The following is a 26,310-nucleotide window of genomic DNA, read 5'->3' on the forward strand; positions in this document are numbered from 1 at the left end:
AAAAGACTGTGTTGGGAATGTATAGGTTGATACTTCCTGTGTTGCAACTGCACTTCTGCCAAAAATCCATCTTGAAGAAATAGCGAGGCATCTGGATGGGAATTGTCCCATTGTGCAGACGCAGCATGGGTTCATAAAGGGCAGGTCGTGCCTAACTAATTTAGTGGAATTTTTTGAGGACATTACCAGTGCGGTAGATAATGGGGAGCCGATGGATGTGGTATATCTGGATTTCCAGAAAGCTTTTGACAAGGTGCCACACAAAAGGTTCCTGCATAAGATAAAGATGCATGGCATTAAGGGGAAAGTAGTAGCATGGATAGAGGATTGGTTAATTAATAGAAAGCAAAGAGTGGGGATTAATGGGTGTTTCTCTGGTTGGCAATCAGTAGCTAGTGGTGTCCCTCAGGGATCAGTGTTGGTCCCACAATTGTTCACAATTTACATAGATGATTTGGAGTTGGGGACCAAGTGCAATGTGTCCAAGTTTGCAGACGACACTAAGATGAGTGGTAAAGCAAAAAGTGCAGAGGATACTGGAAGTCTGCAGAGGGATTTGGATAGGTTAAGTGAATGGGCTGGGTATGGCAGATGGAATACAATGTTGACAAACGTGAGGTTATCCATTTTGGTAGGAATAACAGCAAAAGGGATTATTATTCAAATGATAAAATATTAAAACATGCTGCTGTGCAGAGAGACCTGGGTGTACTAGTGCGTGAGTCGCAAAAAGTTGGTTTACAGGTGCAACAGGTGATTAAGAAGGCGAATGGAGTTTAGTCCTTCATTGCTAGAGGGATGGAGTTTAAGACGAGGGAGGTTATGCTGCAATTGTATAAGGTGTTAGTGAGGCCACACCTGGAGTATTATGTTCAGTTTTGGTCTCCTTACCTGAGAAAGGACGTACTGGCGCCGGAGGGCGTGCAGAGGAGATTCACGAGGTCAATCCCAGAGCTGAAGGGGTTGGATTACAAGGAGAGTTGAGTAGACTGGGACTGTACTCGTTGGAATTTAGAAGGATGCGGGAGGATCTTACAGAAACATATAAAATTAGGAAGGGTATAGATAGGATAGATGCGGGCAGGTTGTTTCCACTGGCAGGTGAAAGCAGAACTAGGGGGCATAGCCTCAAAATAAGGGGAAGTAGATTTAGGACTGAGTTTAGGAGGAACTTCTTCACCCAAAGGGTTGTGAAACTATGGAATTCCTTGCCAGTGAAGCAGTTGAGGCTCCTTCATTAAATGTTTTTAAGATAAAGATAGATAGTTTTTTGAAGAATAAAGGAATAAAAGGTTAAGGTGTTCGGGCCGAAATGTGGGGCTGAGTCCACAAAAGATCAGCCATGATCTCATTAAATGGCGGAGCAGGCTCGAGGGGCCAGATGGCCTACTCCTGCTCGTAGTTCTTATATTCTTATGAATCAGAAATCTAGTCATTGGGAGAGTGGCATTAAGAAAATACATATTATGTATGATGCTGCTCTCCCTTGCTTTTGCTACAGACCATAAGATGAGCCAAGATGAGCTTTCAACCACATATTCGTACCATCATTAAAACCACTTATTTCAAACTCCCTAGCATTACTTTTTTGACCCCCATCTGCAATAATTATTTGCCTATGTGATTTGGTGTTATATTATATCTTATAATGCCTCTGGAAAGTATCTTGGGATGCTTTATTCCATTGAAGGTGCTTTATAACTACAAGTTGTTGGCGAGAGGGGATACTATCTTCGGTTTGGGGGGTTGGGGCCATAGGGAGAAAGGTCTCACATTATTGAGGATGCAGGGGAATGATTGTGTTCAGGAGATTTTGAATTGGTAATATGTTTGGGGTAAAAATGTGAAAGAAAATTAAGCTTCATGTTCCATGATTCAGCCATGTTTTCTAAAAGCACATTCTGAGAACTGATCTGGAAAGCCCATTTTTATTATTTAAAGCCACTTAGTGCACTATTTTCTTTTACTTCTTCTCAGAATGTGCGTGTCCTGACAAGGCCAGCGTGTAATCTTCATCCCTGGATGCCCTGTGATGGTGCTGATACAACTGAATGGCTTGCTGGCAACTTTAGAACAGAGTTAAGGGTCAATCTGAATGATATGTGAATTAAGTCAGGTATAGGTCAGGTCAGGCAAGCACAATACGTTTCCTTCCCTCAAAAGAAAAGTTCTCAAACTATTCTGTTGGGATTTCAATTCTTGTTTTCTAGATTATTAGTCCAGGCCTCCGATCTCCTAGCCCAGTTACATAACTACTCTGCTAGCAGTCAATTAATGTGGATGTCAATTGTACTTAAACTGTTTAAAATATGACCCCCAACTTGGTGTTATAAAGGTTGTTGCTGGACACCTGGCTCCATGATCTGGGCCTTATGTGCAAGCACTGAAGAGGTGTCCCAAAGACACAGTAGTTAGCAGAGAGAGAGAGAGAGAGTGTAGGAGCAGCAGCAGGTTGTAGGGAAAAGTGGCAGATATGGAAGATAAAAAAGGGCTGAAATTTTGTCATGGAAAGCTAGAATCACAGAAACTTACAGCACAAAAGGATGAATTTTGGCCTGTTGTAACTGTGCTGACTTTTTGATAGAGCAGTCGTGCTCTGGAGCCCACCCCCAGGTTCTGACCATAACCTTGTTCCTAATCATCTACTACCTGTCTAACACCCTTTCAACTTCAAAACCTCATCTTGAAAATCTCTGGGAATATTTCTTAAAAGGGTTACAAGCGCATTTTGAATTTGTATTAGACTATCGGTATATTTATTTAAAGTACACAAAGAACAAAGAGAACAAAGAAAATTACAGCACAGGAACAGGCCCTTCGGCCCTCCAGGCCTGCGCCGATCCAGATCCTTTATCTAAACCTGTCACCTATTTTCCAAGGATCTACTTCCCTCTGTTCCCCGCCCGTTCATATATCTGTCTAGATGCATCTTAAATGATGCTATTGTGCCCGCCTCTACTACCTCCGCTGGCAAAGCGTTCCAGGCACCCACCACCCTCTGCGTAAAGAACTTTCCACGCACATCTCCCTGAAACTTTCCCCCTCTCACCTTGAAATCGTGACCCCTTGTAATTGACACCCCCACTCTTGGAAAAAGCTTGTTACTATCCACTTATTCAGTTTGATTCTATAATATTTTCACAGCAAAGAATGCCCAACACAATACCTTGTCAGATCCCTTTTTTGTCTTCGTTGTTCCAGGTTCACTGGAGAGAATACAATAAGGACAGAATATTAGATACACATTCTGATAAAATTGTTCAGTTTTCGATTGTTCAGTTTCCAGTGATCAATGTCCACTCGGCATGAATCACGGTGGGATCATTTATAATCCTGTGAATAAGCGTATAGTTGAGACAGTAACTAAACTCAGAAGTACATACAAAAAATCCTTGCTACTCCAAACTTAGGTTACACATCTATGACAATGTTATATCCTTCTTTTCATTACAATAAGTCATGTTGCATACGATTCAAACCACATTGTATTTACAGAACAGAAACAGGCTACTCACTAACACTGCTGCAACAGGTACATGCCATGATTATGCTCCACACAAGCCCCCTCCTAACGTACTTCGTGTAACCTTAATATATCCATCTAGTCCTTTCTCCCTCGTGTTTATCTAGCTTCCCCTTAAATGGACGCATGTTTTTTGCCTTAATTACTCCTTCACAGAACATTTACGGTGCAGACTGAGGCCATTTAGCCCATCAAATCTGCTCTGGCTCTTTGACAGAGCTTCTACTGAGTTTCACTCCCCTGCCTCATCCTTCAAATGTTGCATATTCCCTCTTTTCAGATAACAATCCAATTCCCTTTTGAATACCTTGATTGAACCTGTCTCCAGCACCCTCTCAGGGAGTTGGTTCCAGGCTGGAACCACTTTCTGGGTGAATTTTATTTTCCTCACATCACTGTGCCCTCTAGTTCTTGATGCTTTCTTGAATGGGAACAGTTTCTCACTATTTACCCTATCCACACATCTCAGAACCTTGAATATCTCTATAAAATCTCTTTTCAGGCTGCTTTTCTCAACAAAAAAAAAACCCAGTCCAATTTATCCTCATAGCTACAGTTACTTATCCCTGGAAGCATTCTTGTGAATCTCCTCTGTACTCTCCCCAATTCTTTCACATTCTTCCTCAAGTATGGTGCCCAGAACTAGATGCAGTACTCCAGATGAGAAGAAAATAGTGCCTTATACAAAATTAACACAGAAACATAGAAATTAGGAGTGGATCACTGAGCCCTTCAAACCTGATTTGATTTATTGTCACACGTGCCGAAGTACAGTGAAAAGTATTTTTCTGCGGCTGGGGGTACATACACAATACGTACATAGTAGTATTACGGGCCAGGGTTTAGAGAACCCCAAAGTGTATCGTCGACCCATAACTTTGAATAGAGTTTGGTTATGGGCAGCACAAGAGCCCACTTTACAGGTGTGATGCAACACAGAACTAAGAGTATATTTAAACAAAAACAATGTTTATTCCATGAATCCCATTAACATTTTTAAACACACTAAACATTTTAGCAACCATCAACTAAAATACTCCCCCCAAAGAATACAGTACTCTATAAGTAACCCTTAATCGTTCTTTACAACATCCGTAAGACAAATACCCTCTTTAACACGGAGATCAGGTTTACATTCTCTACTGAGAGCAGTTATCATAGAATTTTCATAGAATTTACAGAGCAGATGGAGGCCATTCGGCCCATCGAGTCTGCACCGGCTCTTGGAAAGAGCACCCTACCCAAGGTCAACACCTCCACCCTATCCCCATAACCCACTTTGAAATCCCCAAATGATCTGGGGTTGCAGAGAGAGATCTTTATACAGCTGCTTGCTTTGCCTGCAGCTATCCAGCTCTGAAAACGAAACTCAAACTCACAGACACACACCAGCTTTTGTTCAAAGGGAAAGTAAAAGCAGACAGACAGCCCAGCTCCACCCACTCTCTGACATCACTGCAGCCATTTGACAAGCACCCATTTCTTAAAGGTACACCCACTACAGCTATTTGATAAACACCCATTTCTTAAAGGTACTCTCACATGACAGTAGACAAAAAGAATAATCAACAGAGATCCACCATTCATCATGATCATGGCTGACCATCCAACTCAGTAACCTGTACCTGCCTTTCCCCTATATCCTTTGATCCCTTTAGCCTCAAGAGCTATATGGAAGTCCTTCTTGAAACCTACAATATTTGGCCTCAACTGCTTTCTGGGGTAGCAAATTTCACAGACTCACTACTTTCTAGATGAAATTTACCTAATTTACCCATCTCCTTAGACTGTGACCCCTGGTTCTGGGCTCTCCCATCATTGGGAACATCCTTCCTGCATCTGCCCTTGTCTAGTCCTTTTGGAATTTTATAGGTCTCTTGGAGATCCCCCTCATTCTTCTAAACTCCAGCAAATATAATCCTAATTGACTCAATCTCTCCTCATGTCAGTTCCGCTATCCCAGGAATCAGTTTGGTAAACAATGAGCTCCTTACTCTCACACTCAATGCCCCTATCAATAAAGCCGAAGGTACTATATGCTTTATGAATTACTCTCTCAAAATGGGCTGCCACCTTCAATGATTTACATAGTCCCTCTGTTCCTGCACCTCCATTAGAGTTTCTCCATTTATTTTATAGTCTCTCCATATTCTGCCTGACAAAATGAATCATCTCACACTTCTTTGCATTGAACGTCATCTGCCACTTGTCTGCCCAATCTACCAACATGTCGACGTCCTTTTGAAGTTTCAAGACTATCCTCATCACAGTGACGTTTCCTTCTTAGTTGCATCTGCAAATTTAGAAATTAATGACCAGTTTAGGTCATAAATATATATTAGAGAGAGGCAGGGTCCCAACACTGACCCATGGAGAATTTCACAACCTTCTTCCAATCTGTATGGCACTGTATCAAATGTCTTGGATAGGATTGGATTTGTTTATTGTCATGTGTACCAAGGTACAGTGAAAAGTATTTTTCTGCGAGCAGCTCAATGGATCATTAAGTACATGAAAAGAAAAGGAAATAAAAGAAAATACATAATAGGGATAAAAGAGAGAGGTTAGTAATAATGTTAGTGTTAGAATTAAATTTTAAAAGATAAGAACGATTGCAAGTTAAATAAAAAGTGGATCTGCTAGGGAGAGCTTGCAGAGTCGCCACGTTCCGGCTCCATCTTGTCCAGCAAATATTTTGAATATCCAAACACACCACATCAACAGTGTTGTCATTATCAACCTTCTATGTTACCTCCTTAAAAAACTCCAGCAAGTCAGTTCACCATGATTTCCCCTGAGTTAATCCATGCTGGCTTTCTTTGATTATTCTGCGATTGTCTAAATGACAATTGATTTTGTCCTGAACAACAGTTCCCAGAAGATTCCCCATCACTGAAGTCAAACTGACTGGTCTGTAGTTGCTGGCTTTATCCTTGCACCCCTTTTTTGAACAAGAGTTTAATATTTGCAACTCTAGACTCCTCTGTTGCCTGTTTCTCTTTACTATGCTCTTTACTCTGGCTCTGTTCCAATTAGGGTAATCAGTGAATTTACCTTCTTTCTATATTGTCTCTGTCTGAATGCTTAGAGTCGCCAGGTATCTAATGGTACCACCACAAGTTTCAACCGGCTATCGATCAAAGAGCCAAACACCAATTAGTTAGTTCAAGGTCATGGGTACTTTATTTACGTAATATCAATCATGCAACATAAACACTACTAGTTAACTACACCTATTACTAAGACAACCTGTACTTAACTTCGGGCACCCGGTTTAGGTCAGGAAACAGTGGCCACTGTTCAGGATCTCTTGGGTTCGAAGTGGTAACTGCTGCTCGGCTGGGCTCGTCCTTCTGGTAGTGGGCGTTGAACTCGAACTTGCTTCTGGTGTTGCTGCATTTGGCGATGACCATGACTGGGGTACCAAGGCCAAAAGAGAGCGAGCATATGGCAAACTCTTCCTTTATACTTGGGGGCTTTTGCGCTCTTTTGGGCGGTCCTTCGATTTGGGCCTTACTAATTGGGTGATCCCTGATCACTCCGTTCGATTCCTTTGCCAATAAGTGGGCGGGGATCTGGATGACTGGGCGTGTTTCAAGCGGTCATTGACCCTGTTGTTTGTGTTTCCCTTGGACAGGGAGTGGCGCCGAAATGTCTGGGACTGCCCCGGTAGCTGGAGTACCAGTCCTTTGTGTTGGGGGAGATGGGCCATCACCTGCTAATCGGCCTGATTAACATGCTAATGGGACGGGGTTTCGATACCGTCTGGACTTTGCTGGCACATATGCATTTCAGGCTCAGAACCTGCCTGACTCTTGGCTTGTCCATTTTACCCATCAGTCTTTGCGAGTTGCTCTGTGCTTAGTTGGAAGTGGCCATGTCAGATGGCTACAACTCTTGCACCACCCCTATGTCTCAGGAGGACTGGATGATTATCACTAATGCCTTTGCAATTTACACTCTCACTGCCTTCAGTTCCCTTGGATGCATTTCATCCGGTCCTAGTACCTTATTTATTTTAAGTAAAGATAGCTTTTCTGACTCCTCCTCCATCTCAATTGTAAATTCTGGAAGTGTACCAGTTACCTCCCCTCTCACCTTTGTAAAGACAGATGCAAAGTACTCGGTTAATACCTCTGCTATTTCTCCTATCCCCAGATGCAAGTCCCCTTTTTATCCTTTATTAGCCCTACTCCTTCTTACCAGCTCTGGATTGATCTTATGTCAATGGGTTGAAAAAGAGTCATCCAGGCTCGAAACATTAGCTCCCTTCTCTCTCCACAGATGCTGTCAGGCCGTCTGAGATTATCCAGTATTTTCTGTTGTTGCAGATTCCAGCATCCACAGTAATTTGCTTTTTTTTTCTGTCAACTAAATTTGGAGTACCCAATTCTGTTTTTCCAATTAAGGGGCAATTTATCATGGCCCATCTACCTACGCTGCATATTTTTGGGTTTATGGGGATGAGACCCACGCAGACAAGGGGAGAATGTGCAAACTCCACAAGGACAGTGACCCGGGGCCTGGATCGAACCCGGGTCCTCAGCGCTGTGAGACAGCAGTGCTAACCACTGCGCCACTGTGCTGTCCGTAATTTGTTTTTATCTGGATTGTTCCTTGTCCCTTTCCATGGCCAACCTAAATCCTGTGATACGATGGTCACTGCCCACTAAAAGTTCTCTCACTGATATTTGATCCAATTGGGACAACTCATTTCCCAGGTCCAAAAGTACCTGCCCCCTTGTTGGACAGGAAACATACTGCTGCAGAAAATCACCTTGAAAGCATTCTGGGAACTCATACCCATTTTGTTCCTTTGCACTATTCGCATCCCAGTCTATATCAGGAAAATTGTAATGTCCCCATTATAAGTCTTTAATTCTTGCACCTCTCTCTCCTTGTGGTAGTGAGTTTCACATTCTAACCATGCTGTCAGTAATGTGGTTTCTCTGGAACTCCTAATTGGATTTATTACTGACCATCTTGTGCCTAGTTCTAACCTTGCCGGTTACTAGAAATATCATCTTTAGTCGTTTGGTAGTACAGAACTTGAGTATTGCTGAAAAAAGACACACATCAAAGCTTCTTGTCTTGCATTTATCGGGCCTTTTGCAAGAATGTCAATACAAGTAGAAAACAACAACTTATATTGTATGAGAAGTGTTCTGATTGGTTGGCAAGTAGATTCTGCTTGGTATAGGCATTGCCATGGGGAATGCATCAGTTGATGGTGGCTGACAGCTAACTGCCGAGCATTGGCATGGAAACCGGCAATTATCATCAACTGGTGCATTTCCATGGCAACACCTTACCAGAGTCCTGATACCCACATCCCAAGAACGAATAAAACAAAAAAGTAGCAAATGGTGCTGAACATTATGAACATCCCCACTTATGACCTTATGACGGAAGGTCGCTGATGATACATCTGAAGATTACTGGACCTAGGACACTGCTCTGAGGAACTCCTGCAGTGATGCCCTTGAACTGAGGTGATTCACCTCCAACCACCACAATCATCTTTGTGCCAATTATGACTCCAGCCAGTGGAGAGTCTTCCTCCTGATTCCCATTGACTCCAATTTTGCGAGAGCTCCTTGGTGCCAGACTCGGTCAAATGCTATCTTGATTCAAGAGTAGTCACTCTCACCCTGCCCCTGGAATTCCATTCTTTTGTCCAGCTTGAACCAAGGCTGTAATGAGATTAGGAGCGGAGTAGCCCTTGCAGAACATAAACTGAACATTAGTGAACAGATTATTGTCAAGCAAATGTCGCTTGATGTTGGTATTGATGACTCCTTCTATGGCTTTACTAATGATGGAGAGTAAACCGGTAATTAGCAGAGTTGGATTTGGCCTTATTTGAGTACAGGACACACCTAGGTAACTTTCCACATTGCCGGTTGATGCCAGTGATATAGCTGTACTGGAACAGCCGGACTAGGGGCACGGCAAATTTTGAAATTTTGGAACGCAAGTCTTCAGTATGATTCTGGACTCCATGAAGTCTTGTGGCTTCAGGATAAACATGGGCAAGGAAACCTCCTGTTGATTACCATGTACCGGCCACCATCAGCTGATGAATCAGTATTCCTCCATGTTGAACAGCACTTGGAGGAAGCACTGAGGGTTGCAAGGTCCAGAATATGCTCTGGGTGGGGGACTTCAATATCCATCACCAAGAGTGGCTTGGTAGTACCACCATAGGCCGAGCTGGCTGGGTCCTAAAGGACATAGCTGCTAGACTGGAGCTGCAGCGGGTGGTTAGGGAACCAACAAGTGGGAAAAACATACTTGACCTCATCCTCATCAATCTGCCTGCTGCAGATGCATCTGTCCATGACAGTACTGATAGAAGTGACCACCGCACAGTCCTTGTGGAGACAAAGTCCCATCTTCACATTGAGAATATTGTGTGGCACTACCACCGTGCTAAATGGGATCAACTTTGAACAGATGTAGCAGCTCAAGATTGATCATCCATGAGGCACTGTGGGCCATCAGCAGCAGGAGATTTGTATTCAAACATAATCTGCAACCTCATGGTCCGGTTTATCCCCCACTCTACCATTACCACCAAGCCAAGGGATCAACCTGGTTCAATGAAGAGTGCAGGAGAGCATGCCAGGAGCAACATCAGGCATACCGAAAAATGAGGTGTCAACCTGGTGAAGCTGCAACACACGACTACTTGTGTGCCAAGCAACATAAGCAGCAAGTAATAGTAAGAGCTAAGCAATTCCACAACCAACGTATCAGATCTAAGCTCTGCAATCCTGCTACATCGAGCCATGAATGGTGGTGGACTATTAAACAATTCACTGGAGGAGGAGGCTCCACAAATATCCTCACCCTCAATGATGGAGGAGCCCAGCACATATGTGCAAAAGACAAGGCTGAGGCAGTCGCAACAATCTTCAGCCAGAAGTGCCGAGTGGATGATCCATCTCGGTCTCCTCCAGAGGTCAGGGGCTGAATTCTTCGCCAGCGCGATTCTCCGTTTTGCCGGCACCCGGGGGTTTCCCGACGGCGTGGGGCTGCCCCATAATGGGAAATCCCATTGACCGGCTGGCGTAACGGAGAATCCCGTGGCAAATATGTGGCGCGGCGGGGCAGAGAATCCAGCCTCAGATGTCAGTCTTCAGCCAATACGATTCACTCCACGTCATATCAAGAAAAGACTGAAGGCACTGGACACTGCAAAGGCTGTAGGTCCTGATAATATTCCGGCAATAGTAATGAAGACCTGTGCTCCAGAGCTTGCCGCACCTCTAGCCAAGCTGTTCTAGTACAGCTACAACACTGGCATCGAACCAGCAATGTTGAAAATTGCCCAGGTGTGTCCTGTGCACAAGAAAGAGGACAAATCCAACCCAGCCAATTACCACCCTATCAGTGTACACCCCATCATCAGCAAAGTGATGGAAGGAGTCGTCAACAGTGCTATGAAGCAGCACTTACTCAGCAATAACCTGCTCATGGACGCGCAGTTTGGGTTATAGAACATAGAACATAGAACAATACAGCGCAGTACAGGCCCTTCGGCCCACGATGTTGCACCGAAACAAAAGCCATCTAACCTACACTATGCCATTATCATCCATATGTTTATCCAATAAACTTTTAAATGCCCTCAATGTTGGCGAGTTCACTACTGTAGCAGGTAGGGCATTCCACGGCCTCACTACTCTTTGCGTAAAGAACCTACCTCTGACCTCTGTCCTATATCTATTACCCCTCAGTTTAAAGTTATGTCCCCTCGTGCCAGCCATTTCCATCCGCGGGAGAAGGCTCTCACTGTCCACCCTATCCAACCCCCTGATCATTTTGTATGCCTCTATTAAGTCTCCTCTTAGCCTTCTTCTCTCCAACGAAAACAACCTCAAGTCCGTCAGCCTTTCCTCATAAGATTTTCCCTCCACACCAGGCAACATCCTGGTAAATCTCCTCTGCACCCGCTCCAAAGCCTCCACGTCCTTCCTATAATGCGGTGACCAGAACTGTACGCAATACTCCAAATGCGGCCGGACCAGAGTTCTGTACAGCTGCAACATGACCTCTCGACTCCGGAACTCAATCCCTCTACCAATAAAGGCCAACACTCCATAGGCCTTCTTCACAACCCTATCAACCTGGGTGGCAACTTTCAGGGATCTATGTACATGGACACCTAGATCCCTCTGCTCAGCCACACTTTCAAGAACTTTACCATTAGCCAAATATTCCGCATTCCTGTTATTCCTTCCAAAGTGAATCACCTCACACTTCTCTACATTAAACTCCATTTGCCACCTCTCAGCCCAGCTCTGCAGCTTATCTATATCCCTCTGTAACCTGCTACATCCTTCCACACTATCGACAACACCACCGACTTTAGTATCGTCTGCAAATTTACTCACCCACCCTTCTGCACCTTCCTCTAGGTCATTGATAAAAATGACAAACAGCAACGGCCCCAGAACAGATCCTTGTGGTACTCCACTTGTGACTGTACTCCATTCTGAACATTTCCCATCAACCACCACCCTCTGTCTTCTTTCAGCTAGCCAATTTCTGATCCACATCTCTAAATCACCCTCAATCCCCAGCCTCCGTATTTTTTGCAATAGCCTACCGTGGGGAACCTTATCAAACGCTTTGCTGAAATCCATATACACCACATCAACTGCTCTACCCTCGTCTACCTGTTCAGTCACCTTCTCAAAGAACTCAATAAGGTTTGTGAGGCATGACCTACCCTTCACAAAGCCATGCTGACTATCCCTGATCATATCATTCCTATCTAGATGATTATAAATCTTGTCCCTTATAATCCCCTCCAAGACTTTACCCACTACAGACGTGAGGCTCACCGGTCTATAGTTGCCGGGGTTGTCTCTGCTCCCCTTTTTGAACAAAGGGACCACATTTGCTGTCCTCCAGTCCTCTGGCACTATTCCTGTAGCCAATGATGACATAAAAATCAAAGCCAAAGGTCCAGCAATCTCTTCCCTGGCCTCCCATAGAATCCGAGGATAAATCCCATCAGGTCCCGGGGACTTATCTATTTTCAGCCTGTCCAGAATTGCCAACACCTCTTCCCTACGTACCTCAATGCCATCTATTCTATTAGCCTGGGACTCAGCATTCTCCTCCACAACATTATCTTTTTCCTGAGTGAATACTGACGAAAAATATTCATTTAGTATCTCGCCTATCTCTTCAGACTCCACACACAATTTCCCATCCCTGTCCTTGACTGGTCCTACTCTTTCCCTAGTCATTCGCTTATTCCTGACATACCTATAGAAAGCTTTTGGGTTTTCCTTGATCCTTCCTGCCAAATACTTCTCATGTCTCCTCCTTGCTCGTCTTAGCTCTCTCTTTAGATCCTTCCTCGCTACCTTGTAACTATCCATCGCCCCAACCGAAACTTCACACTTCATCTTCACATAGGCCTCCTTCTTCCTCTTAACAAGAGATTCCACTTCCCTGGTAAACCACGGTTCCCTCGCTCGACGCCTTCCTCCCTGTCTGACCGGTACATACTTATCAAGAACACGCAGTAGCTGATCCTTGAACAAGCCCCACTTATCCAGTGTGCCCAACACTTGCAGCCTACTTCTCCACCTTATCCCCCCCAAGTCACGTCTAATGGCATCATAATTGCCCTTCCCCCAGCTATAACTCTTGCCCTGCGGTGTATACTTATCCCTTTCCATCATTAACGTAAACGTCACCGAATTGTGGTCACTGTCCCCAAAGTGCTCTCCTACCTCCAAATCCAACACCTGGCCTGGTTCATTACCCAAAACCAAATCCAACGTGGCCTCGCCTCTTGTTGGCCTGTCAACATATTGTTTCAGGAAACCCTCCTGCACACACTGTACAAAAAACGACCCATCTATTGTACTCGAACTATATCTTTTCCAGTCAATATTTGGAAAGTTAAAGTCTCCCATAATAACTACCCTGTTACTTTCGCTCATATCCAGAATCATCTTCGCCATCCTTTCCTCTACATCCCTAGAACTATTAGGAGGCCTATAAAAAAAAAACTCCCAACAGGGTGACCTCTCCTTTCCTGTTTCTAACTTCAGCCAATACTACCTCGGAAGAAGAGTCCCCATCTAGCATCCTCTCCGCCACCGTAATACTGCTCTTGACTAGCAGCGCCACACCTCCCCCTCTTTTGCCTCCTTCTCTGAGCTTACTAAAACACCTTCCAGGGTTCTTCCAGGGTCACTCAGCTCCTGACCTCATTACAGCCTTGGTTCAAACAGGACAAAAGAGTTGAATACCAGAGGTGAGATGAGAGTGACTACCCTTGACATCAAGGCAGTATTTGACCGAGTATGGCATTAAGGAGCCCTAGCTAAACTGGAGTCAATGGGAATTAGGGGGAAAGCTCTCCACTGGTTGGCACAAAGGAAGATGGTTTGGTTGGTGGTCAATCATCTCAGCTCCAGGACATCACTGCAGGAGTTCCTTAGCGTAGTGTCCGCAGGCCAACCATCTTCAGCTGCTTCATCAATGACCTCCCTTCCATCATAAAGTCAGAGATGGGAACATTTGCGGATTACTGCACAATGTTCAGCACCATTCACGACTCCTCAGATAATGAAGAAGTCCATGTCCTAATGCAGCAAGACTTGGACAATCTCCAGGCTTGGGCTGACAAGTAGCAAGTTACATTCGCGCCACACAAGTGCCAGGCACTGACCATCTCCTACAAGAGAGGATCTAACCATCTCCCCTTGACATTCAATGGCATTACTATTGCTGAATCCCCCACAATCAACATCCTGGGGGGTTACCATTGATCAGAAACTGAACTGGACTAGCCACATTAATACTGTGGCTACCAGGGCAGGTCAAAGGCCAGGGATCCTCCGCAAGAAACTCACTTCCTAACCCCCCAAAACCTGTCCACCATCCAACAACACTCAGGAAGCTTGACACCATCCAGGACATAGCAGCCCGCTTGATTGCTCCTCCTTCCACAAACATTCAAACCCTCCGCCACTGGCGAACAGTGGCAGCCGTGTGTACCATCTACAAGATGCACTGCAGTAACTCACCAAGGTTCCTTAGACAGCACCTTCCAAACCCACAACCACTACCATCTAGAAGGACAAGAGCAGCAGATACCTGGAAACCCCACCACGAGGTGGTTCCCCTCTAAGTCACTCACCACCCCGAGTTGGAAATATATCGCCGTTCCTTCAATGTCGCAGGGGCACAATCCAGGAACTCCTTCTCTAACAGCTTAGTGAGTATACCTATACCTTAAGAACTACCAAACCACTCTTGGTGATGAACACTGAAATTCCCCACCCAGAGTAAATTCTGCACCCTTGCCATCCTCAGTGCTTCCTCCAAGTGCTTTTCGACATGGAGGAGTACTGATTCATCAGCTGAGGTGGAGGATTGTACGTGATGATCAGCAGGTTTCCTTGCCCATGTTTGACCTGATGCCACAAGACTTTATGACGTCCAAATTGTGTTGAGGCTCGCAGGGCAACTCCCTCCCGACTGAATACCACTGTGCTGCCATCTCGGCTGGGTCTGTTCTGCTGGTGGAACTGGATATACCAAGGGATGGTGATGGTGCTGTCTGGGACATTACCTGTAAGGTATGATTCTGTGAGTATGGCTATGTCAGACTGTTGCTTGACTAGTATGTGAGACAGCTCTCCCATTTTAGCACAAGTCCCCAGGTGTTAGTAAGGGGGGCTTTTCAGGGTCCACAGGGCTGGGTATGACGTTGCCAGGTGACTGGTTCAATGGTATCCCCCAGGATGCTGATATGGAGTGGGGGGGGGGGGGGGGAAGGGGGGGGATTCAGCAATAGTAATCCCATTCAAAGTCAAAGGGAGGTGGTTAGACACTCTCTTGTTGGAGACTGTTATTACTGGCATTTCTGAATGTTACTTACCTCCTGTCAGCCCAAACCTGAATGTTGCCCAGGTCTTGGTGAATGTGGGCACGGACTGCTGAAATATCTGAGGAGTAGCAAATGGAACCCAACAGCTAACCAACATAAGCAAACATCCCAACTTCTGTCCTTATAATGGAAATAAATTATTGATGAAGCAATTAAAGATGATTGGGCCCAAGATACTGCCCTGAAAAACGTCTGCAGCAATGACATGGAATCAAGCTGATTGACCTCGGACAACCACAATCATTTTCCATTGTTTGAGGTATGGTCTCAGCGAGTGGTAAATTTCACTCCGCCCTGCCAATTCCCCTTCACATCAGTTTTATTAGGGCTCTTTTTGCCACACTTGGCCAAATGCTGCCTTGACATTAAGGGTAGCTGCTCTCCCTTCTTTTGGCTATGTTTGAACCAAGGCAATAGCGAGGTCTGGTGCCCAAAAGATCTGGCCATGACTTAAATTGAGCTTCAGTGAGCAGGTTACTAGTAAGTAATTGCTGCTTAACAGCACTGTTCTCACTTTCCATCACTTTGCTGATGATTGAGAATAGACTAAAGATTGGATCTGTCCTGCTTTTGTGAACAGGCTATATAGCAAGTTCTCGTTTAAGTATAGTTGCATTCTTGAAAAGTGCAACTTTAAATGAATCCGTGTTTAGCAAATCAGATTTTTCTTTTCGAACCAATGTATAAGCTGCAGTTATGCTCTGTAGGATGTTTCTCAAAAAAAAACACATCAAAACATTATGTACCCTGCAAGTTAAAATACTTTATACATTGCTAAATCCCATATTCATAAATGAAATAACTTGTCAAATAAAATAAATAAATATTCTAACTCTTTCTACTTACCTCCAGCTCGCTGTCTCTCTAGCTCACTGCCCCTCCCACAAGTCAATCCTCAGGCTCATTTCCTCGTCAGCTCTCTGCCTCTCCAATTCCTCAACACACTTTCTTACCACCGGTCCTCACTCGCCATCCTACCCCCTCATCACCAATTGTGCTCCCCGGAACTACTGCTCATCGTTTCCCAATCCTGAACTCTTGATATGAGTGGCGAGAAGCAAGAAGAGGATCTTTGAGTTGCAGATTTACAGAGGTAAGCCACAATCTGGAGGGGTGGCAAAGAGGGCCGGTGAGAGATCTGCATTGCCTCTTCTTGGGCAGGCATGTCAGTATTATTTTCATAAAACTTAGTGCAGAAGGAGGCCATTCTGCCCACACCTCCACCCTATCCGTGTAACCCAGTAACCCCACCCAACATTTTTGGATACGAAGGGTAATTTAGCATAGCCAATCCATCTAACCTGCACATCTTTGGACTGGTGGGAAGAAACCGGAGCACCCAGAGGAAACCCGCGCAGACACGGGGAGAATGTGCAGACTCCGAATCTGGGACCCTGGAGCTGTGAAGCAACTGTGCTAACCACTATGCTATCATGCACATATGTGCCAATAAGGCTATTGAGAGGTCACCGGCAGAGCTCCCACAAGTTCAGGACCCAGGGGGCAGGAGGACAAGCCCACTCAGAGCTGCTGGCCAATCAGAAGCTGGCAGCTCTATTGCTTATGAGGGGAAATGAGTCCAGCAAATTATTTGGGAACATGGATTCCAATCCCACTATGACAGCTGGTGGAATTTAAATTCAATGAATAAATCCAATAAATATGTTGTGACCGAAGGCAAGGTCTCCATACTTGGCCAGGTAGATAGGATACAAAAGATTTATTTGACAACTCCACACTAGAACTCTCTACTCCACTCCCCTCAGGGTCCTCTTGCCCGACCTGCTCCCAAGGCGGGGTTTTTGTCCAGTGGGGGTTCCTCCAATTGGGAAGAAGCTCCGCCCCCTACTCCAGGGAGTTCATATTCAAAAGTGTAGTAGGGGAATCTGACACAGTGTAGGTTCTGCCCCCTTAGGGGCCATAACATCCCGGTGTCCATGTCAGAACCACCATCACTGTTGTCTTCGTCGCTGGATGGACTAGTGGCCGCGGCAGTTATGTCGGCTTCCAGACTTCCGACAGCCGGCGGGTATAGTGAGTGTGGGCTTCGGAAATCCTCCTAGGCTGCACGAGGGATGGTGCCCGGATCCTGAGTGGGGTCTGCGGATTTTGTTCTGACAGCGCTTGCTCCCGTCGACGCATGTGGTCCAGTTGGCGGTGTGCTTTTCCCTGGGTCTGGACCATGTAGGATACTGGTCTGGTTGCGTGTGTGACCACTCCAGGAATCCATGTGGCTCCCGCCCCTTAATTTCCAACATAGACCGTGTCTTCGGGTTCCAGCATGAGTCTCCCATAAAACAGTCTAAACGCTGATGCACCCGAGTGATCCCGCATCGGGGAGGACGGGACTGAGGCAAGTCCTGAGTTGTCGCCTCATAAGTAATTCTGCTGGCGCAATCTGGCATTGTGTGGTAACTGAAAAGGCAACGCGCCAACTCAGTTTCCCAGAATCCTGTGGCCATTATTTTCATGGCTCGCTTTTTAAAAAAATTTAGAGTACCCAATAATTTTTTTTACAATTAAGGGGCAACTTAGCGTTGCCAATCCACCTAACCTGCACATGTTTGGTGGGGCAGCACGGTGGAAGAGTGGTTGCCTTGCTGCCTCATGGCGCTGAGGTCCCAGGTTCGATTCTGGCTCTCGCTCACTGTCCGTGTGGAGTTTGCACATTCTCCTCGTGTTTGTGTGGGTTTCGCCCCCACAGCCCAAAGATGTGCAGGGTAGGTGGATTGGCCATGCTAAATTGCCCCTTAATAAAAAAAAAATCTTTGGGTTGTGGGGATGAAACCCACGCAGACATAGGCAGAATGTGCAAACTCCACATGGACAAATGAGCAAACGCCACACGCACAATGACCCAGGGCCGGGTTTAGAACCCGGGTCCTCAGCGCCGTATGGCTCGCTTAAAGGTTTGGACCGCCTGTTCGGCTAACCTGTTTGAATGCAGGTGGTACGTACATGCTGGATGCCGTTCGCAGTCATTAACGACGCAAACCCCTGCCTGGTGAATGCTGTTCCGAAACCAGGATTTGGGCAAACCGAGCGTGAAGATGTTCCGCAGTTTGTCTACGGGGCTCATGTGTTTGCAGTGGGAACCTGGTGCACCTCCAGCCATTTAGAGTGAGCATCCACTAGTATGAGGAATGTGGCCCCTGGAACAGACCAGCAAAGTCTACGTGGACTTGCAACCATGGTTTCCTGGACCACTTCCAGGAATGCATCAGGACTGCCGGCGGGGCAGTTTGATGCTCCTGGAATAGACTGCAGTTGTGGGCCACCTTCTCGATCTCGGTATCTAATTCGGACCACCAAATATAACTGTGAGTCAGCATTTTCATCTTGGCCATCCCCTAGGTGTCCATTGTGGATGTCTTTCCAATAAAGATGCGTGACCCTGCTTGGGCACAACCACTCGTGTCTTCCACTAAAGGGCATCATCCTCAACACTTATTTCCAGCAATTTTAAGGTGTAAGGCTTCAGTTCGCCTGGCAAAGCCCTATGCTGAGCTCCATATTGGACTGGCAAAACCCTATGCTGGGCCCCATATTGGACTATGTGCTGACTCCGTGATAATTTTGGGTATGTCTGGGTCCACTCTTTTATGGGGCCTGCCATTACCGGCAGGGTGTCCAAAACGTGAAGGGCAACTATCACCTCCATGGCCACATCTGGTGCTGGTTTTGTGGAGAGGGGCAGGCAGCTTAACGCGTCGGCATTCGGATTTCTTGTGCCCGGACGATGCTCCAGGGTATATTCGTAAGCAGTGAGTAGCAATGCCCATCGCTGGACCAGGCCGACACGGGATCACTCGGTCTTCTTTAAACAACCCCAGCAGGGGCTGGTGGTCAGTGTACATCGCAAACTTGCATCCATAAACGTATTGGTGAAATTTTCGCACTGTGAATACGATGGCCAAACCTTCTTTTTCCACCTGCGCGTCGTTCCGTTTAGCGCCACAAGTTTGCGGGATGCAACGGCTATCGGCCAGTCCGAGCCGTCAGGTATGCGGTGTGCCAGAGCCGCTCCAATGCCATAAGGTGAGGAATCGCATGTAAGGAGCAAGGTTTTGATGGTCAAAATTGGTCAGTAACTCATCCAACGAGGGGCGCTGGTTTACCTCTAGGAAAGCCCTCTGGTGCGAGCTGCCCGAGTCCTATCGCTGTCCTTTCTTCAATAGTTGGTGGAGCTGGTTGAGAAGCGTAGCCATCCGGTGAATGAATTTCCCATAATAATGCACCAGACCTAAAAATGAATGGGTCACGAGGGATGGGGACCTGATGGATCACCCGTACCTCATCTTCCACTGGATGGAGGCCCCTGCTTTCTACCCGGGAGCCCAAATACCTCAGCCTCAGGTGAATAGCCTCAGGTGAATGAAAAACATACTTCTCCCTCCGGAGGCGGACCCCGGCTCGAGCAAACCGCTCAAGGACCTCGGTGAGATTCTCCATGTGTTCCATGTAGGAGATTCCAGTAATGAGGACATTGTCCAGGTAGATGGCCATCCTTAGCAATCCACGTAATAGGTTCTCCTTGACACGCTGGAATATTGCGTAGGCCGAGGAGATCCCGAACAGTAAATGGGTCTATTCCTACAGACCCCGATGGGTGTTAATCGTTATGTATTTCCACGACCCTGGGTCTAGCATCAGCTGTAGGTATGCGTGGCTCATGTCCATCTTCGTGAATGTCTTGCCCCTGCTGAGCCTGGAGGTCTTCAATTTGAGTGACCGGGTAATGGTTGGGACGGGACACTGGGTTAAGGGTCATCTTGGAGTCGAGACAAAGCCGCACTGACCAGTCGAGACACTGGCATGGCCCAATCTCCAAAATTGATGGGCGGATAATGCCCAACTGTTCCAACCGGTCCAGCTCACGGTTAACCTTGGGTCAAGTGCGTATGGCACATGGCAGGTGCGAAAATACCTGGGTTGAGCGTTCTCATCCATGGCTGATTTTGGCCATCGCTCCCTTTATTGTACCATGGCCTTCGCAAAAAAACAGAAATTTAGCCAGCATCCCTCTGGCCCACGGGATACATCTGGCAAACGTTCTGCCAATCTAGTCGCAGATGTCCGAGCCAATCACACCCCAAAAGGTTTGGTCGGTCGCCGCTTACTACCACCAATGCTAGGCACGTGGACTGATCCCCATATACGGGCACATGGGCAGTGCCCTCAATAGCCAAAGGTTCCCCAGTATAGGTGGCTAACTGGGCTCCTGTATCCTAAGTTCCAGCGTCTGGAGGTTGGTCTGGATTGCTGTGAACGTGCAGTGGTTGATGGCGGAGACCACCGCCTCTGTGTCAAGCTCCTTCTTGGTGGGGTGTCTATTAATCTGCAGAGTCATTGGGATAGACGCAGTCCTGGGGCCCGTGGCATAGTGTAACAGCAGGTGTGGTTTTCAGCCTCCAGGTCTTCCAGGAAGTAAATTCGGCCTCTCAGGAGATGACAACTGGCCTGTTGCCTGGGAACGGCTCCTTTGTGCAACCTCCAGGAGCCTCCTTCTTAGATGTGGTGTCCTGCTCAATGTAGCGGTTGACATCTTATAGTGTTGGGTCGGGGGAGAATCTCCAGTGGCTCCAGGGTAAGTCTCAGCCGCTATTGAGTAACTTGCAATGGCTCCCACCCTGTGATGACCCCAGCTTCTCGTTGCCAGGAGCTGCTGACTGGCAGTCCCACCGATGACCAATGCTGAGGACCGCTAAGCCGTGGAGCTCCTGAAGCCCGCTTCCGGCAATCTCCCACGAGTTACATCCACGGCCGTCTGGAGGGTCAGGGATGTCTACATCAACAGCTTTTGATGCGTCTCCCAGTGCCACAGTTCACAAACGAAGCAGTCCCTCAGGGACTCAGCCAGGGTGGCTCCAAACTCGCAGGGGGCGGTGAGACCACACAGGCGTGTCAAATACTCCCTGTTTGACTCAGTCAGGGGTTGTGAAGCCGTATGAAACCACTACCGTCGGACCACAATAGGGTGATGGCCGACTAGCGTAGCGAATGCTTGTTCATCTGGTTTGTCCAGGTAAGCAAGGTTTTTAATTAAAACTTAAATTTCAGTGCTGACTGCGATTGAAGTTACGATCTGTTGCTCGCTGTTCGCAATGGTATTTGTTCGAAAAAATTGTTGCACCCTTTCAACATACAGGGCCCATTTTCTGTATTGGTGTCAACTGTTTCAAGCTTATCGATGAGCGCCATTGCCCTGTATGTGGTGAATACCTCTCAAGGTCCCACGGAGGCTGGCTGGAGATGCAGAGTCCTGTGGTTGCGGCAGCTCCACTTTATCCTTGTTGCCAGTGTTGTGACCGAAGGCAAGGACTCCACACGTAGCCAGATCGACAGGATACAACAAAGTTTATTCTACTACTCCACAATACAATAACTCTCTACTCCACTCCCCTCAAGGTCCTCTTACCCGACCTGCTCCTGTGGGGGTTCCTCCAATTGGGAGGAAGCTCCACCCCCTAATCGCTCGAGGTGTTTGTGTTCCAAGGTGCAGGAAGGGAATCTGATACAATGTAGGTTCTGCCCCCTTAAGGGGTTGTGACAAAATAAATTTGGAAAATAAGGCTGGTCTCAGTAATAGTGACCATGAAACCACATCTATAGTTGCAAAAACCCAACTGGTTCAGCATTATCCTTCAGGGACGGTAATCTGCAATCCTTTGCTGGTCAGACATACACATGACTCCAGGCCCAGAGCAATGTGGTTGACTCTTTATTGCCTTTGCAGTGGCCAAAGAAGCCACTCAGTTCAAAGGCAATTAGGAATGGGCAAAAAGTGCCAGCAATATCCATATCTCATGAAATAATTTTTTTAAATGTGGGTGGGATGGGGGTTGTTGTGATTGCTGCAGTAAAAACGCCCCTGAGGCTCAGGTGAGTGATGGATTTTGCGGAATGGAGGGGGTGGAGGTGGGGATGTTGCAGGATAGGGGAGTGGCAGCAAGGCAACAGGGTGGCTCTCAGTATTTCCCCTACCCCACATTCTGCAAACCTTGCTACAATTTCTCTATCTAGGGCTGGGACACTCTTAGTTCCCAGTCTGCCATCCAAGCCAAGATTAAGTAAATAAACACAGACCAAGGGTTACGTCCAAGACCACCCTGGCTAAAATATTTAGGATTTCTACCCTGACTATTATATTCACCAACTGAGCCTTCAGAGGAGCTGAGAACTTACAGGACTCACCTTTCAACAACTGGAACTGAACTTAGCCGGGGGTCATCCTTCAGCAAATCATGACTACTTTTGCTTTTTCCTTTCATACTCTGTGAAACAGAAGTGGATAACATAATTACATTTTATAGATCCTTTAAAAAAACTGAATAACTCAATGTGATGAAAATATTATACAAGATAAATATAGCATCAATATCTTTTGGACTCAAAGGGCTACAAGTATCGTCCTGCACTTAGATAGTTTTGAAATTAAATTGTTAACATAAGAATCCCATTGAAATATGGAATTAGATAACAAGAAATTGAAAATAAACTTGCAACTCCTGCAAAGATTCAGCTGCTTAAAGGAATGAGTAGCTAAGCCATACAAATACTTATGCTGCACTGAATTCACTGAGTTAGCTAGTTAAAGTATCTTGTCTAGTGCCAATTAAGGAAACACATTTCGTACACTTCTGTCTGGCCAAGGCAAAATATTTGACTCTAATTGAAGTAACACTTTGCCTTGCATCCACTATGTCACTTGTCATAGTTGATGGTTGTATTTGCAAGTTTGCAACAGATGCTTTGGGTTTTTTTGTAATGAAAGATATTCTTGTGTGGACTGTTACTGTTTGGCTTGGGGAGCCTTACAAACAGTTATACTTCTACCAGCATAACATGATCCTGAAAGCCCATGGGCTAGATTTTTAAAGTAGGTCATTGTCAGGATTAGAAACAGTCAGGCCCGCAATCCTTTTGTAGTCGATATTTGGTAAAGAAATTAGATCAAGTCCTCTACAACCTTCTTCGTGGACAGCACGGTAGCACAAGTGGATAGCACTGTGGCTTCACAGCGCCAGGGTCCCAGGTTCGATTCCCCGCTGGGTCACTGTCTGTGCAGAGTCTGCACATTCTCCCCGTGTCTGCGTGGGTTTCCTCCAGGTGCTCCAGTTTACTCCCACAGTCCAAAGACGTGCAGGTTAGGTGGATTGGCCCTTAGTAACCAAAAAGGTTAGGAGGGGTTACGGGGATGGGGTGGAAGTGAGGGCTTAAGTGGGTCGGTGCGGATTCGATGGGCCGAATGTCCTCGTTCTGCACTGTATGTTCTATGTTCTTAGATGTAATGGAATTGCCTCCAGAAATCTTGTAGATACAGCCATTATGGTCTACAGATACGGATTCCTATTTTTTGTTTTAGGCAGGGGCCCCACGTAATCAATTAAGACCCTACCTAAAGTTTCCTCAAATAATAATAATCTTTATTATTGTCACAACTAGGCTTACGTTAACACTGCAATGAAGTTACTGTGAAAAGTCCCAAGTCGCCATATTCCAGCGCCTGTTCGGGTACACAGGGAGAATTCAGAATGTGCAAATTACCTAACAGCACGTCTTTTGGCACTTGTGAGAGGAAACCAGAGCACATGGATGAAACCCACGCAGACACGGGGAGAATGTGCAGACTCCGCAGTGACCCAAGTCGGGAATCGAACCTGGGAGCCTGGCACTGTGAAGCAGCAGTGCTAACCACTGTCCTACCGTGCCGCCCACAAATCATAGAATCTACACTGCAGAAGGAGGCCATTCTGGCCATCAAGTCTGCACCGGCCCTTGGAAAGAGCACCCCACTTGAGCCCACACATTCACCCCATCCCCATAACCCGGTAACCCCACCCAACCTTTTTGGACACGAACGACAAATTATCATGGCCAATCCACCTAACCTGCATATCTTTGGAGTATGGGAGGAAACCGGAGCACCCAGAGGAAACCCACGCAGACATGGGTAGGACGTGCAGACTCCGCATAGGCAGTGACCCCAAGTTGGGAATCGAACCTGCGACCTTGGAGCTGGGGAGCAACTGTGCTAACCACTATGTTACCATGCGACCTCACGGCAAATGCTAGAATGGGTATTAAAGGTGCTGGTTTAATTACTGCCTGATGTTTTCCGATTGCCTGACATGAACAACAAAATTCAACTACACCTTATGCCCAATAAAAATATTTTTGCTTGATTTTTCCTTACTCCTAAATGACCCCCTTTTGGAACCTCATGCGCTACCCACAAAACCTCCTTTCTATAAACTACTGGTAATACCACTTCATGAACATCTGCCCATTTCTCATCTGTTTATCTGTTTGAATATGTAATGGCCTCCATTTTCTCATTAATACATTATTTCTAATGTAATAGCATTCTGGTATACACTCCGATTCGATTTCTGTATAAGCTTTCTGATACAATTGCTTTATCTCTGAATCTTTTTGCTGTAATTCAACCAACTTGCCTGAAGATATCTGCTTCATCCACCGTCTGCTCTTTACCAACCACCTGTTCAAAGATGTTTTTTTGACAACTACCTCATCTCATCTGAACTGAACTCAACGGAAATGAACTTATCCTTCCTCTTGGTACTCCTAGAGTTCTCTTCCTCCTGTCTCAACCTGTGGCTTTGTGATATTGTCACCACACAATCAGGAAACACTCCAGGATATACTTCTTGCAACATCTGGGCTGGGAATCTCCAATCCCGTGGCCAAGTTCTGATGCCGGCGTGAAAAGCGGTGCTAGCCACTCCAGCGTCAACGGACCTCAAGTGGCAGGTATTCACCCCTTCCTAGGGGGCTAGTACGGCGCCGGAGTGGTGTCCGCAGCTCCGGCGTGCCACGGCCGGCGCAAGTCTGCACATGCGCGCAACGGCCTGCGCGAGTCCACGCATGCACACCACGGCCGACACGAGTTTGCGCTTGCGCGTGGGTTGCCTTCTACGCGCCGGCCCCCGGGCAACATGGCGGAGCCCTACAGGGGCCCGGCACTGAGGAACATAGGCCCCCCATGGAACTAGCCCGCCCGCCGATTGGTAGGCCCCGATCGTGGGCCACCATGGAGGCCCCCCCACCGAGGTCGTATCCCCCCGGCGATTCTCCGAACGGCGCAAGGTCGGAGAATCCCGGCCCTGGTGTTTTGACTTTCCACTGTTTTTTCAACCACAGCAGGCTGCACTCCCACCTGTGATACAGCTATATTACCTAGGATAAATTGTACCCTTGAAAAAGGTAATTTTTCTATTACTCCTACCACTTCACCACTTTTCACCACACTGCCTAACCTTACTTTGCTTCGTGGCACACTACTCCTCTCACCACTAATTCCACATATTACCACCTTTTCTGGCATACTCCTTCCAAACTACATATCTCCTTATCTCTCGCCATTAAAGATTGACTTGCTCCTGTATCTCTTAAGCTCTTAATCTCCTTACCTACTCTACCTTGTGCACATGAGTAAACATTACCCCACAAATAAAATCCTTAAAAGTTCTGGCTCTGCTTATCCACCAACCTCTGAACAGGCTATACAGTCTGTTGCACCTCATCCACTGAAACAATGGTTTTTCTTCCCACTTTAATAAACTCGATTGACTTATCCTGTTTTACCAAGTCTGTCTTCCCAGTATTTGACTTAAGGCACCAACACTGCGACTTCACGGGCGGGATTCTCCGACCCCCCGCCGGGTCGGAGAATCGGCAGGGGCTGGCGTGAATCCCGCCAACGGCGGTTGCCGAATTCTCCGGCACCGGATATTCGGCGGGGGTGGGAATCGCGCAGCGCCGGTTGGAGGGCCCCCCCCCGGCAATTCTCCGGATGGGCCGAAGTCCCGCTGCTGGAATGCCTGTCCCACCGACGAGG

General features: G+C 46.6%; 1 protein-coding gene across 1 annotated transcript in view; it reads right to left on the reverse strand.

Moving 5' to 3' along the window:
- cwc27 (CWC27 spliceosome associated cyclophilin) overlaps nt 1–26,310 on the reverse strand; it is a 296,815-nt gene that overhangs the window by 216,205 nt on the left and 54,300 nt on the right. Inside the window, exons 8-9 of the mRNA XM_072496934.1 lie at nt 22,644–22,723; nt 3,167–3,206 (exon numbers count right to left, since the gene is read on the reverse strand). Coding sequence (XP_072353035.1) covers nt 3,167–3,206; nt 22,644–22,723 — 120 coding nt within the window. The remainder of the gene's footprint in view (nt 1–3,166; nt 3,207–22,643; nt 22,724–26,310) is intronic.

Source organism: Scyliorhinus torazame, chromosome 3, assembly GCF_047496885.1.
Source record: "Scyliorhinus torazame isolate Kashiwa2021f chromosome 3, sScyTor2.1, whole genome shotgun sequence".
Lineage (NCBI taxonomy): Eukaryota > Metazoa > Chordata > Chondrichthyes > Carcharhiniformes > Scyliorhinidae > Scyliorhinus > Scyliorhinus torazame.